At 38.2% G+C, this 13,749-nt stretch overlaps 2 protein-coding genes across 4 annotated transcripts; one reads left to right on the top strand and one right to left on the bottom strand.

The window, feature by feature from the left end:
• On the top strand, window positions 1-5,241 carry LOC122302598. 2 transcript variants are annotated; one of them, XM_043113923.1, is made up of 3 exons: window positions 1-219; window positions 2,039-2,315; window positions 2,887-3,807. In XM_043113923.1, the coding sequence occupies exon 2, from the start codon at window positions 2,043-2,045 to the stop codon at window positions 2,313-2,315; it is 273 nt and encodes a 90-aa protein (XP_042969857.1). In that variant the 5' UTR covers window positions 1-219; window positions 2,039-2,042; the 3' UTR covers window positions 2,887-3,807. The 2 variants fall into 2 exon arrangements, with proteins under 2 accessions (XP_042969857.1, XP_042969856.1); XM_043113922.1 differs by lacking the exon at window positions 2,887-3,807 and adding an exon at window positions 4,852-5,241 and having other exon boundaries at window positions 10-219.
• Window positions 5,242-9,935: 4,694 nt separating this feature from the next.
• LOC122302594 (universal stress protein A-like protein) lies at window positions 9,936-12,485 on the bottom strand. 2 transcript variants are annotated; one of them, XM_043113919.1, is made up of 4 exons: window positions 12,124-12,485; window positions 10,802-10,908; window positions 10,340-10,458; window positions 9,936-10,179 (listed from the first exon to the last, which is right to left on the bottom strand). In XM_043113919.1, exons 1-4 carry the CDS (start codon window positions 12,299-12,301, stop codon window positions 10,071-10,073), a joined length of 513 nt encoding a protein of 170 aa, XP_042969853.1. In that variant the 5' UTR covers window positions 12,302-12,485; the 3' UTR covers window positions 9,936-10,070. The 2 variants fall into 2 exon arrangements, with proteins under 2 accessions (XP_042969853.1, XP_042969852.1); XM_043113918.1 differs by having other exon boundaries at window positions 10,802-10,923; window positions 12,124-12,481.
• Between the last annotated feature and the right edge of the window lie 1,264 nt (window positions 12,486-13,749).

Below are 13,749 nucleotides of genomic sequence, written 5' to 3'. Positions count from 1 at the left end.
TCCCATTTCTGCGAAATCAGAAATCCCTAGTTCTAAAACCCTCTTCGCATTTTCCTCTCTGTCTCCACTCTTTTCACTCTGACGATCGACGCCGACGCCGACGCCAACTACAGGCCGTCGCAGATCGAGCCTCGTGTTTCTCCAAGCCATCGCAGCTCGTGTTCCTCCGCCGCAAGTAGACGTCCACCTCCACACTCCACCGCCCACTCCACGCCGCAGGTATAAGCCCACTCCACCCTCGTGTTGCTTATCTGCTCGTATTGCTCGATCAGAGCTGCGACAGAGCAAAGCTTCAAAACTTTTGCAGCTTATTTATCTACGACGGAGTTGGTCCGTTTCCTGCTTTAAAAATGTTTTTAACATGGAAGAGTTTTCAAATCAGAAAATGAAGGAAAGGAAATAATAGGACAGCAAGCTTTAACCGTGTTGAAAACATTGTTAAAGCAGAGAAATAAAAGGACATCATTGAGATTTGACAACGCGAAGATGATCTTTTAACATTAAGGAACGATAAGATTTTTATTTTTATTTTTAAAAAACTAGGTTGGCATTATTCTTGCTCTGTTTGAACGTTGGCTTGCATTTTGTTTTTCATGGCTTGCAATTTTGCTCTGTTTGGCTTGCATTTTGTTTTGTTCAACTTGCTCTGCCCGGAACTGAATTTGATAATTTGATCTTCATATCTTGATTGTTGGCTAATGGAAATTTGGAAACAGAAATTTGAATTACCATTAACCATCGAGATTTTAGATGTACGAAAGTTCCTGTACCTCAACTTGACTCAACTATTTCTTTGACTTTATGTTTTGCAATTCCTAATTCTGTAGTCAAAAGTTGAGATTTTGATGAATTGGGTTGAATTAGGCAATAAGGAGCTGCTGTTCCATACCTAACAATAGCTTCTGCAAGATCTGTATGGCTTGCTTCACATATTGATGCTCTTGTTTTTCGTGCGACCAGCCTTTCATTTTGTACAAATGCCTTTAATTTGTTCACCATATTGTATGATCGATGAAGTACCATTAACTCTTCAAGAAATTAGCAATTCCAAAAATAAAATTATCCATCGGATTTTGGTGTATTGAGTATTAACAGATGAAAACACTGGAAGACTTTCAACCAATCATTTAAGTAGATTGGCGCCTTGAACTTGTCAGTTGGCAACTTGGCAATGCACTGGTCTTCCAGTGGCAGGTGTATTCCACGAGTTTATGTAGACTAGTGAAGTGTTTTCTCTTGAAGGTACTTTTATGCTACTATTCGTAGCACTTAGTTTGTAACTAGGCTCTCTTTTGTATACCCGTGTACTCGGGCTTTGCCTATTTACGTGTATCAATAAAATCTTTTACTTATAAAAAAAAAAAAATTCTATTTATTCATTGCATGGGTAATGTCTAGGAGGGTGATAGACTTATTGTCATACTGGAAAGGGATATGGGGTAATCGTCACATTACAGCTGTTTGGAAGATGGTGCCTCTATGCTTAATGTGGTGCACAAAAGAAATGGTCGCTGTTTCGACAATAGGGAATGCTCTCTAGATGGTTTTAGGGACTTTTTCTTTCATACATTGTTGCTTTGGACTTCTTCTATTGTATTGAATGGAACAAGTTTTAATGACTTTTACGATACTTTCCGTAGCACGTAATTTGTAATTAGGCTCTTTTTGTATACTCCCTATGTAATCGGGCTTTGCCTAATTACGTGGATCAATAAAATTTCTTTCTTATACAAAAAAAAAAAAAAAAAAAAAAATCTGTTTATTCATTACTTTAAATATACTTGAGATATTGACTTTCAGTTCCATAACCTAACTGGTTGGCTATTAAATTTTGTCTGAATTACAAGCTTAGTCATAGTGGTGCACAAAACTGTTTGAGTAACTTTCCTTCAGATTAAAGGATTCACATACTGTATTGGAATATTGTTCAATTACTATAACATTTAAGTCTTTTTTAAATTAGAATAATTAAACCCTATCAATTCCTTTGAACACAAGTGCATGGTACACTCTCATTCTCTTTGATTATGCGGTGCAGAGAGATGTCAAATGGTCTTATATGGGCAACAGCTGAGGATATGGCGAGGAATAGAGGACGAGTTCTTTCTCTTTATCGCCAGATATTACGGAGCCTCAACTCCCGAAGTTTGCCAATGAATTTAGCAGCAAGACTGGCTAAGAAGGCACAGGTTCGTGCTATTTTCATGTTGGGTTCTGAGGAGAGATCCCTGCACAACATTGATGACCTTATTGACACTGCTGAGTACTCTCTTTCCCTTCTACGAAAAGGTGAAATCCCCAAATACATACAATGAGTAAGTTATCTCCCTCTGGACATTTTGTGGTTGGGAATCGATCTTTGTTATGCATACACAGAACAAACTCACGCGGTGAACCAATTCGAGCTGGTGACTGAAAGCTTTGGTCCAATGTTTGTGATGCATGAATCTGTTGTTTTTCTTATGCACCCACCTACAATCATAATTCGCCAAATAATCCTCAAGACCTTTACTTTTAAATTTATACTTGTTAGGGTGTATTAATTATATATCTTTAGAAATACAATAATTTTGTGCTTCTCTTTAGAGTCTATATGTGTGTGGGGGACATTGTTTATATAATTTGTAATATGTTGACTGTTTGTTTGGGATAATGAATTACCATGGGGAGAGTTAGGCCTCGTTTTATTACACAGTTCAGATGAGATGAGATGAGATATTTTATTGAAAGTTAAATAAAATATTTTTATAATATAATTTTTTAAAATTAGTTTTGTTTTGAAATTTGAAAAAGTTGTATTGTTTATTATAATATATTTTTATATTTTGATAAAAAGTACATTATCTAACTTACCTACATATTTCTTATCTCTATTCCCGATACCAGCAAGTGTGGCAACCCGTATCGAGAAGCTCCAACGAGATTTTCTGTGGGGGGGTTTGGGGGATGAATTCAAGTTTCATTTGGTTAAATGGAAACAGGTATGCCGCTCTATCCCGGGGGGAGGTCTGGGAGTTAGGAACCTAAGGGTTTTTAACCGGGCACTATTAGGCAAATGGCTATGGAGATTTGCCATGGAACCAGATTCTCTATGGAAATTGGTCATTGAAAAGAAATATGGAGGCTTATGGGGAGAGTGGTGTACTAGGGAAGTTAGTGGGGCTCATGGAGTTGGATTGTGGAAACACATCAGAAGAGGCTGGGAGGTGTTCAACCGCTTTGTTAAGCTTCAGGTGGGTACAGGAACCAGGATTAAATTCTGGAAGGACATATGGTGTGATAGTAGGGCTTTAAAAGACTTGTACCCCTCTCTTTTTCAAATGGCAAGTGTAAAGGATTTATCAGTGGCAGATGCTATGGAGGTGTCGGGGGGACAGATTTCTTGGAGCATTAATTTCGATAGAGCAGTTCAGGATTGGGAGATGAGTAGCATTGTTGATTTTTACAGTTTTATTTATGCTATAAGAGTTAACAGCCAGCAAGAGGATATCATGTGGTGGATTCCAGCAAGAAAAGGAAATTTCTCGGTCAAGTCTTTCTATAAGGCTCTCACCCCAGAGTCCAACTCTCATTTCCCTTGGAGAAAGATCTGGAGTCACAAGGCACCTCCAAAAGCCTCTTTCTTTGTATGGACAGCCTCTTTGGGCAAGATTCTTACCACTGATAATCTAAGGAAAAGAAGGATCATTATCGCAGACTGGTGTTGCATGTGCAAAGGAGAGGGAGAATCGGTAAATCATCTTCTGTTACATTGCGAGGTAGCAAGGACTCTATGGAATGAAGTGTTCGTTCGTTTGGAAATGGTTTGGGTGATGCCAAAAACGGTGGAGGCAACGTTGGCTAGTTGGCCTAGCATAAGAGGCAGACAACCGATCAGAGCTATGTGGAAGATGATCCCTATTTGCATCTTGTGGAGTTTGTGGAGGGAGCGCAACGAGCGGACTTTCGAGGACAAGGAAAGATCTATAGAGGAGCTTAAATTTCTTTTTTTTAGAACTCTTTGTAGTTGGGCCATTGCTGTAGATTTTAATGGCATGGCCCTTCGAGATTTTCTTGCCTCTAATGTATCCACTTAGGTGGGGTATCAGAGTTGTAATTCAGGCTTTTTGCCATTCTTTGATCAATATAATTATTTATTTATCAAAAAAAAATTTTGTATGGGAATTTGAGAAGTTGTAATAATTATATGAGATAAGATGAGATAGTTTGGTTTTGTGTAACCAAACCAGCCCTTAATCACATTACTTAAAGGTTGTTTGTGGGGGACAATGAATACAGAGAAGGAACCGATGCGTTGCACAGTAAGATCCTTGCCTTTTTAGTAATGCTAACATATGTGCATATCAATGCACAATGAAGCATGTGAGTGGCAACATCATGCAGAACTTTTAATATAAGAGTGGGAATGTGATTGGAAAAAATATTAAGGAATTATCTTCTCCATTCCAGGTTTTCATCTGTTTTATCTGGAGGCAACTAGAATTAGTTTGAGAAGTGAGTAGGAATATATATATATACACACACGATATTAGGCCAGCCAAACAACTTATGATGATGGAATCTCCAAAATAGTCACTTTCCAATGTTTCCATGCTTGTTACTTTAGGAAGATTTGATCGATAATGAATAACCTCTTGCAGTCATCGGGATGCTAGTGACACTCTGAATTCATACCAAACATTCTGCATGTAATCCTTGGTTTCCCCATTTTTCCACATCATTTGGAATAAGTAATCAGATTGGAAGTTTTACCTTGTACTGTTTAGTATCACTTATGTTTAATTTATGGTCAAGATAATTGAAATCTCCTTTTCTTTCCTTTCCTCAAGTTCTTTTTAATCTTTCCTACAGATAATCTTTCGTTGTGACTTGTTGCTGAGTGCCTCCTGAGGAGCAGGACCTTCTAGTTTGTTTCGTTGGAGTCAGATCATACCTCGAGAAGTGATGGTAGAGCAAAACTTGCTTCATAAAGTGTGAAGACAATATAGGGGAGCTGATACTTTAACTAGAAACTAGTAAGGAAAGCGAAGACGTATTAGATGCACGTAAAGAACGAAATTTCTTCGTGCATGCGACGTGCTTCGTACGATATTTATATAGCACGTACGATATTTATATATTAAAGGAAAAAAAAAAACAGAGAGATTGTTAGTAATAAGTCTGGTCATAGGACGAATTGGATGGAATCGGGCTGTATGTCTTCATGCTGTGCTTAGAATGCAGGCCTATGCTTGGGTTGAACTGTCGTAGCAATTTCTTTCGCAACTAGTCGTAGTGCAGAGGTCCATTTTCTAATGATCTTTAGGACCTGTCGCTCTACCACATTATTTTCCTGCAATTGAAGGAAGGCAACAAAAAGGTTTATTGTGTTAAAAAAAAAAAAAAAAAAAAACTTCAAATGGGTTTGTCTTTACATACTCTGCACCTATAAATACTCTCTTTTTTATTACGAGGCTAAAGCAGCATGGCATGGTAGCCCCAAGTTTGGGTCTTTAGGTAAATACATAAACGTGATTTTTTATAGAAAGATTTTAGTGACTACATAAAACGTGATTATCAAAGTTACCCCACGCCTCTTGATAACCTACGAGTTCCTGACTCCCTGGAGAGAAACCCCTTAAAAGATAGTATTGGCGGACCGCAGGGGGCCCCTAGTGAATGGGATTATAGCTTCTTCAAATGGAAATGATTGTTGATGGTGAGATTAAGGTTGCGTTTAGATGTTTTGTTTAGTTGAGTTGAACTCAGTTTTTTTATGAATAATAGTGAGTTGAAATGATAGAATGAATTTTGTTGAGTTCATTTAAGATAAATTTAAAGTGTGTTTAGATATTAGGATGAATTTAGATATATTTATGGAAATTTGTAAAGTTAGAAGGACCCATGACTATTCATTGGTAGTGCTTGTCCCCCTTCATACCAACCTGCAATGATAATTTGTAAAAAAAAAAAAGATTTGTGCTGGCTGGAAGAAAGAAACGTGAGAGAGAGAGAAAGAGAGAGATGATGGCTTGTTGGCAGAGAGAGTGATAAAGTTGATGGAAGAGAGAGAGTTATGGGAAAAAAAATTAAGATGTGTTATTAGCTTTTGTTTGTCCATCTACATGAACAAAACTCACCGAATTCACGTATGAAGCCAGTTCACTTGGGCTATTTGGAAGGTAGAAGAGGTTTAAAAGTGAACTGAACTTAGCTGAGCTGAGTACAGTTCAGGAACCAAACGGGCCCTAAAGATGGGGTATGACTGATGATCAGGCAGGGCGGGATAAAAAGCAAGCAGTAAGGAATTGGCTGAATAGAACAAAAACGACAAGAATGGGATATTGAATGGAAAGAATGAAGCGCTACAGATTAGCTAATGGTTGGGATAGTTGTACTTGATGGTGGTGCCGTTGGATGACTGCCATTTGAATGAAGTGGTTAATACTCGAGTGGCTAAGAGTGAGGGGTTGTTTGGGAATAGGTTTCACTTCATCACCTTTCAACTATCTCATTTCTTTTTCAAATATCATTTAAATATAAATACTTTTTAATTTTAAATCTTTAATATTTTTATCTAATCATTACAATTGTTCAAAATTTTCAAATAAAACACAAAACATAATTTAAATTTTTTAAATTAAAAAAAATTATATTTTAATTGTCCATGGTTACGCGCCCCATTGATCTTTGGATGTTTCAAATTATGCAGCTAAGTTAAAAGTTGTGACATACTTTGGGGATGGCACCTTTGCTTAGTGCCAACATTCTCAATTGAAGCCCTTTTAGGAGAATTTCAAAGAGATGTCGAGGTAAAGTAACTCGAAGAGCTTTGTTTATGTTGTGCAAGGGCTACAGAAATGGTTGTGCTTTTAAAGGTATATGGAAATGGCTGTGCTTTTAGAGGTAGAGATGACTTGTTATTGTGTGACAAAAGAGAATCGAAACGGACTTGATAGACCATTGGTAGCGAATGCTGGAATCCAGAATGGAGTTCTTATACCTGATGCAGAATTGGGAATGTTTCAAACATTTTGTCAGAACCAGTGGTCCTTATTGCTGAAATTAAACATGTGAGAGGGGTAAAATACCAGGTCTTAGGGCTTAGGCTTAGCCCACCTAGTTAGGTGCTAGAGGACAAGGGGGGACGAGGACAAGGATACGGGGCAGGCAAATGGAGGCCTCAAAGCAAGTGAGAAGGAAATGGGAAAGGAAAGGAAGTTGGCTCACGCAAAGGGGTAGAGTCCCATCACTGTAGATTGGCGCACTCAATAAAAAGATATATAAAAAAACCTCCAATGGAGGGCCTAGAAGGCTTCTTCTCCTTCGGCCTTCCTCTTCAACTCTAGAGGACTTCGGCGTAGGCATTTCTTTCCAGAAAACATATTCATAACTTTCCTTGTACAGTGAGAGAAGAAAGGTCATGAGTATGTAGATAAGAATATTATAGTGAATTTCCCTTCGCCAAACTTTTGTGGACGTAAGCCTAGTGCCGAATTAAGTAAATCTGTGTGTCTATTTTTCTCTATTTTCTCTACCTTGTACGCATCGACATTATATGGCTGTGCCGGAAGACTAACGAGAGCTTTAAACAACACCGATAGATGCCTGGATCGCATCAGTGGGTTGGGAAAGACTCTCTCTCCCTCCGGCCTATTGAGCAATTTTTATAGCGTCAACAAAACATATTGCATAGACTATTTCCATACGCAGTGCGCTTGGGCTTAGGGTGTTATAGAGTCGCCTGGCAGCTTTTAATCATGCAAATGGGGAGTTTGTTTGCCCATTATTATGAACCACAATCAATTCCAGGCCTCGAAGACAATTTGAATCAGGGGGTAGTGGATCTACGTACCTCGATGGAAGTCTTGATTCGAAAGCCATTCACAGAAGAGTGGATTTCTTTACTTGAAAGCCCCAAGTTTGGCTAAACAGGTCAAACCGTGATATAGAAGTGGTCAGGGAATTCAGAGGATAGGCTGTATCAAAGAAGGAAGCGGGAAAGTATTGTTGAGATGGTGGAAGGGAACATTGATGCTTCGGCCAAAAGTAAGGATGTGAATGAACGTAAAGAAGTCGAGGATGAGGATTTGGCTACGGAAGGGGTAATGATCAAACTGATCATTATGGTGGCAATGATCTACGTAGTGGATCTACGTACCTCGATGGAAGTCTTGATTCGAAAGCCATTCACAGAAGAGTGGATTTCTTTACTTGAAAGTCCCAAGTTTGGCCAAACAGGTCAAACCGTGATATAGAAGTGGTTGGAGAATTCAGAGGATAGGCTGTATCAAAGAAGGAAGCGGGAAAGTATTGCTAAGATGATGGAAGGGAACATTGATGCTTCGGCCAAAAGTAAGGATGTGAATGAACGTAAAGAAGTCGAGGATGAGGATTTGGCTACGGAAGGGGTAATGATCAAACTGATCATTATGGTGGCAATGATGCAACTTCTGCTACGGGGACTTTGAGGAGGTTCTAAATGTTGGGTCCATTTATTGATAGCAAAGTCTCAAGTTTCGAAAATGATGGCAGCGGGAGCAAGGAATAAACTAGGAAGAGCCCCTCTTTTGGAAGGAAGAAAAGTGAAGGCATCACCGTTGAAGTTGATTGTGGTTGAAGTAAAGAACTAACTGACGATAAACCTGTGTCAACAAAAAGGGTTGGTAAAATTCGGAAAGGTAAGGTGAGGCGAGGCCGAAGGACAAATTGAAACGCTTGCTTTATCAAGGGAAGGGAAGAACAACAAGTACTTGTCCGGATTGTCCCTTCCCTTCACTAGTCTAAGTTAGGGACACAAAAAGAAAGCAATAGAAAAGGTGTCCCTCGAAGTTCCCAGTGAAGCTCGTTTAGGGGAGCGGCCGATCAGGGCTGCAGGTCAACTTACTAGGTCCCCTCCAATTCGGAAGTGCGATGATAAGAGATTTCGTAAGAAACTCTCCCAGGAGCTTGATCTGGGGCTGGAGCTATCTGATATTTCCAATCCTCAAACTGCAAAACAAGAGCGGATCCCACTCATTAATCCCTTGAAAGTTTAGTCTATCGCGATGGACCGCGTACAAAAAGTGTCAACCTGGTAGAAAGAGAGCGAATCTAGACTGTCATTGAGTAAAGACCGGAATTATACCAACCACAAAAAAACTAGACATGGATCAAAGCGAAGGACATGGACCATGATAAAATAAGCACAGACATGAAGCTAAGACGAAGAAAGCTGCTGAGAAAGAAAGGATGGGGAAAAAGAACAAAGAAGTAGAGACACATGAAACCAAATCAAGTGGGTTGCCGGAAAACCAGATGCGAGGAAAAATAACAAAGTTGGGTTTCACGAAGCTAAACCCAATAGAACTGCCGATAAACCAGATGTAAAGTCAGATAAATCAAAACAACCTGTTGGAACACATCTGATAACACTAAGGGAAAAGGTTCTCCTACAGTGCTATTGGTGGCATTTGGCCGAGGATCCTCTTTGCCTTCTACTGCTGATATTATCAGAATTTATTGCAAAGTTTGGGGTGTTGAACGAATCGGAAACAGATAATTTCTCTAATAATTTCTGTGCTAGGGTTTCCCTTATAAGGAGCTCTGATGCTGAGGAAGCCTCCAATCACTCACTACAAACCAGTCCTTTTGAAGCGGCCAGTGTCAATTTCAACTGCATTGAAGAGTAGTGAACAAGAGAGAGATTCCGTGTTTGGCCCGGGTGCCTAGTTTCTCTATCTTTCCAGATTTTGTCCATCGCTGTACAATGACGATTCCCTTTCAGAATAATCAACAAAAGAATTGTGATTTGAAGGGAGATCATTTACTCACTTGTCAGGGCCTAGAGTTGGCCAGTTCTGGGGAAACTTCAGACTCTCAGAGGCTACAAGCAGCCACACTATTTTCACCTCCTACCGAAAAGGGGTTTTTTTTTTTTTAATTATTATTATTTTAGCATAATTAACCCATCCAGATCACAGAGAACAAAGCTCCTCCATATGACTATTTTGGATAAAACAACTCATACAAGTATTTAACAAGAGATGCTCATGCTAGTGTCACAAGCCTATTAACAGAATGAAACAAATCAAAAACATTTCAGAGGGCAATCAGTCATCAACAGGGTCCTGAGGAGCCTCATCTGCACTGCGTTTGATTGTGAGCACCGGGCATTCAGCATGCTTCACGCAAAATTCGCTTACAGTTCCCACAAAAACCCTGCAAAGCAGTACAGGAATTATTTTAGTTTTCAAAATATCATATAGTATTTTAAGATGTAGCAGGGAACCCTCCCAAGACGACAAGCATATCCAGGACTCGAGAGTATGTACTACAACGTCATATTTTCATGAATTTGGTAGGGGGGAACTTGGTATACCTTTGGAACGGGCCAAGACCGCGGCTTCCCACGACCAGAAAATCAGGCCGGACTCGCTTCACCTCATGGCAGATTACTTCCTTTGGATCACCTTGCTTGATCCATGCCTCACATGAAACCTACAAGTATGTCAATATAAACATTGCTAATAGGACAATGATCTATACAGTGCTGGAGTGAGTAATGCACTCATTTCGAAAAAAATAGGAAAAATCTGGGGCCTGTATAAAAAAATTAACTTTTTTAAAAATGAGTGTATAGAATTTGCACACTCTATAACTGTATATAATATTACTCTTGTTAATAAATACTATGTAATCCCATCTAAAATAAAAAGTTAGCACAAATGTAATTCCTTAAGTGGCTCTATAAATGTGTGTGCAAGGGTGCAGGAGAGAGAGAGAGAGAGAGAGAGAGAGAGAGAGAGAGAGAGAGAGATCCAAAACAGATGTACGTCAGTACCCCAATTTCATGACATCTAGTGACAAAGTACTCCAGCAGCTGAAGCCCTCTTGCCCTGCCCTTGCGCTCCATGCTTTTAAAATCATCAGGTGAGGCATAAATGCTATCTGTGTCATCAAAACCTAGCAGAAACAAGTTACAACATACCATAATTACCCGGTGATTTTGTTCACACAAGATGCTGTAGATTTGCAGACATGGATCAGCACATGGAATAAAATAAGGACTTGCATGCCAGGCAAAAATGTTAGACAAGAAAACAGTATCGAAGAATTGATTTGGTATTATGCAAGTTGACCGTGGAAGCTATTTTGTCACTGAGGCTTTTAACGGAGAAATGCAGAGAAACGAGTAAAGATCTCCATTGGTCTCTACCGACTTACATAAAGCATATGATGGGTACTTAAAGAGATGATGAAGCAGATTTTGGGATAGAAAGGAATTCCTCTAAATTATATTAATATGATTAAGAATAGGTACAATAAAGTTGTAACTGGTAGAGGTTTTGTGAGTGAGTTTCCTATAACGACAGGTTTATATTAGGGATCGTTATTAAGTCCTTTTATCTTTTCATTGGCAATGGATGAGCTTCCCAGATCAATTTAGGATAAGGACCTATAGCGTATTCTTGCTGCTGATGAAAATCCATAATCAATCACGGGCGTAACACTACTGCAGCTCAAGTTTCTTGAATCACCCTGCGTCTCTGATAGGGCACCTCCAAATTCAGTTAATGAACCCTCAACTATGGTGCATTCACCATTGAACACGACCAAACCATCAGTCTACCCAGTTTACGCACCTTCCCTCCATACCTTTCCCAATTAGAGGCACCTTTGTTATCTCTAATACAAATTCGGTTACTTTAACCGAATTTCCAAGGCAATTTCTTCAGTATGTACACACACACACAAGTATATATTATATATACGCAAATTGATAAGCTGGCGCTTTTCCTTCATCCCGTATATAAATAAAGAATTCAGAAGAACTGCAAATTTTCCTCACTTCTTCCAAACCAAACAGAAAATCGACATTTATGAATGCAAAGGTTAGAAAATGATCGAATTAGTTTATAGAAACACCACAACAAGTTCATCGACATTATCTAAACACGAATTAGATGCAGAAAACCTTAACATCGCTGGGAATAGTTCGGTTTCAAATTTTAGAGACTTCAAACAAAATACAAATCCTTTCTCGGCGTTTAGGAGAATAATTAGGTTTCGATTTCCCCTTTCCTTGTACATTTCTCCGGTTTCTCGGCAACCAAACAGAGTATATAAAGCAAACAATCACACAGAGAGAGAGAGAAAATGAACCGTCTTCGTCAGGGACTTGGACGTGAAGGAAGATAAGCTTGAAGCCACAGGTATTGGAGCGAACGATCTTCTGGAGAATCCACTCGAATGCTCCTCTGCTGCTTATCGACGCGTGTGGATATCCTTTGATCGTCGACTCGTTCACTCCAACCATTATCCGAGTTCGCTCGCGCTGCATCTTCTTCTTGTTCCGCCAACTCAATGAGTCACTCACTCAGTCCAACTCGCTATTCTCCGCTTCCCGAAGTCTCTGGTGGAAAAGCTGCACCGCCTTCGTTCGTTTTGGAAAGGACGGGGGGCCCCACTGTGCGCCTTAAGGGCGCATTGGGCATCAAGGTTCAAGTTATTGCCAAGTAAATATCTAATTGCTAAAATGTACCTCGCTTTGTTTATCTGCCACCCGGCAACTTTTTTTAAATGAGGTGTCCTCGTTTGCCAGCGGAAATGGCGGGGCGTCTGTCATTTTCTGTCCGATTGTGAGCCGTGAAATAATTTTAATTATTATAAAAACGTCGTAGTATCACACCATTCATATTACGAGAACATTTAATAATGTTTTATATAATTACAATTTTAACTTTTATATTAATACAAACAAAATGAAAAGTTTTAATTTTTCTTTTTCTTCTTTTTATGAGGTGATTGTTAAATGCCAAATGGAGATTCGATTTCGAATTCCCTATGTAAGCACTATTTTAGGTTGATAACTGCTGCGTCAGACAAATAGAGTATATAAAATAAATTTATAAATTGATATAGTTTTATAAAATTAATTAAGTCTATTTAATAATAAAAATAACTTTATAATCTAATATATTATATTGTAACAATAATTTTTAAATTTATTTTTATATAATTCTTTTATGACTAAGATATTTTATTTTTAGATTTGTGACTTCTTGTTTTCTTTTTAAATGGCCAAGCTTTGTTTAACTTTATAAGTTTTATTAAAATTGGAGAAGTTATAATTAAGAATAGATCTTATAAAATTAAATTCATAAATTGACACAATTTTATATGATATATTAGATTTAATTTTTAATAAAAATAATTTTACAATCTAACGTAGTACATTCAACCACGTCAATGTATGGCTTTTCTTTTATAGAATCATGTTATAGGGAAATCATTTCTCTTAAAATTGATTCCTTAAAAGTCATATCCGCATTAAAAATAAATAAATTATCTTACTTATTTGTACACCCTTATCTTATACAAATAATTTTTATGTTGAATCCCCACTTCATAAACCAATAAAAATTCTTGATCTCTTATTTGTTCAATCTACCCAATTGGCAATATCTAAATGCCAAAACCTGTGTTGGCAAATGATCATCTCAATAAGACCTTACCTTGTTTGGACTGTAAGTGGTTCTATATTTTTATATGGTTTTGATTTGATTAAAAATAAAAGATAATAGTAGGTTAATTAGATGATGAGATGGCTTTTCTTTTTCTTCAGTCCCTCTAAATTGAATTCAACCCTTAAATCATCTTTGAGTCAAATGTAAGATCCTATTATATGAGAAGAACACGATTAAGATCTGCATTCTTTCTTTTTCACCCTCTTTGTTTGAGAGAGAGAGAGAGATTTGTGCCCAACTTACTTAGATTCAACAAACCGTA

This window comes from Carya illinoinensis, chromosome 3, assembly GCF_018687715.1.
Source record: "Carya illinoinensis cultivar Pawnee chromosome 3, C.illinoinensisPawnee_v1, whole genome shotgun sequence".
Lineage (NCBI taxonomy): Eukaryota > Viridiplantae > Streptophyta > Magnoliopsida > Fagales > Juglandaceae > Carya > Carya illinoinensis.
Note: the sequence above shows the minus strand (reverse complement) of the source record. Positions and strands in the feature narration are given on the sequence as shown.

Excerpts from the sequence above, each read along its gene's own strand:
- LOC122302598 (XM_043113922.1), top strand. The coding sequence starts at position 2,043 with ATGTCAAATGGTCTTATATGGGCAACAGCTGAGGATATGGCGAGGAAT.
- LOC122302594 (XM_043113918.1), bottom strand. The coding sequence starts at position 12,301 with ATGCAGCGCGAGCGAACTCGGATAATGGTTGGAGTGAACGAGTCGACG. Across the intron at positions 10,924-12,123 it reads CCAAGTCCCTGACGAAGACG|GTTTTGATGACACAGATAGC; the intron begins GTTCATTTTCTC and ends TGTTTCTGCTAG. Across the intron at positions 10,459-10,801 it reads CTAGATGTCATGAAATTGGG|GTTTCATGTGAGGCATGGAT; the intron begins GTACTGACGTAC and ends ACATACTTGTAG.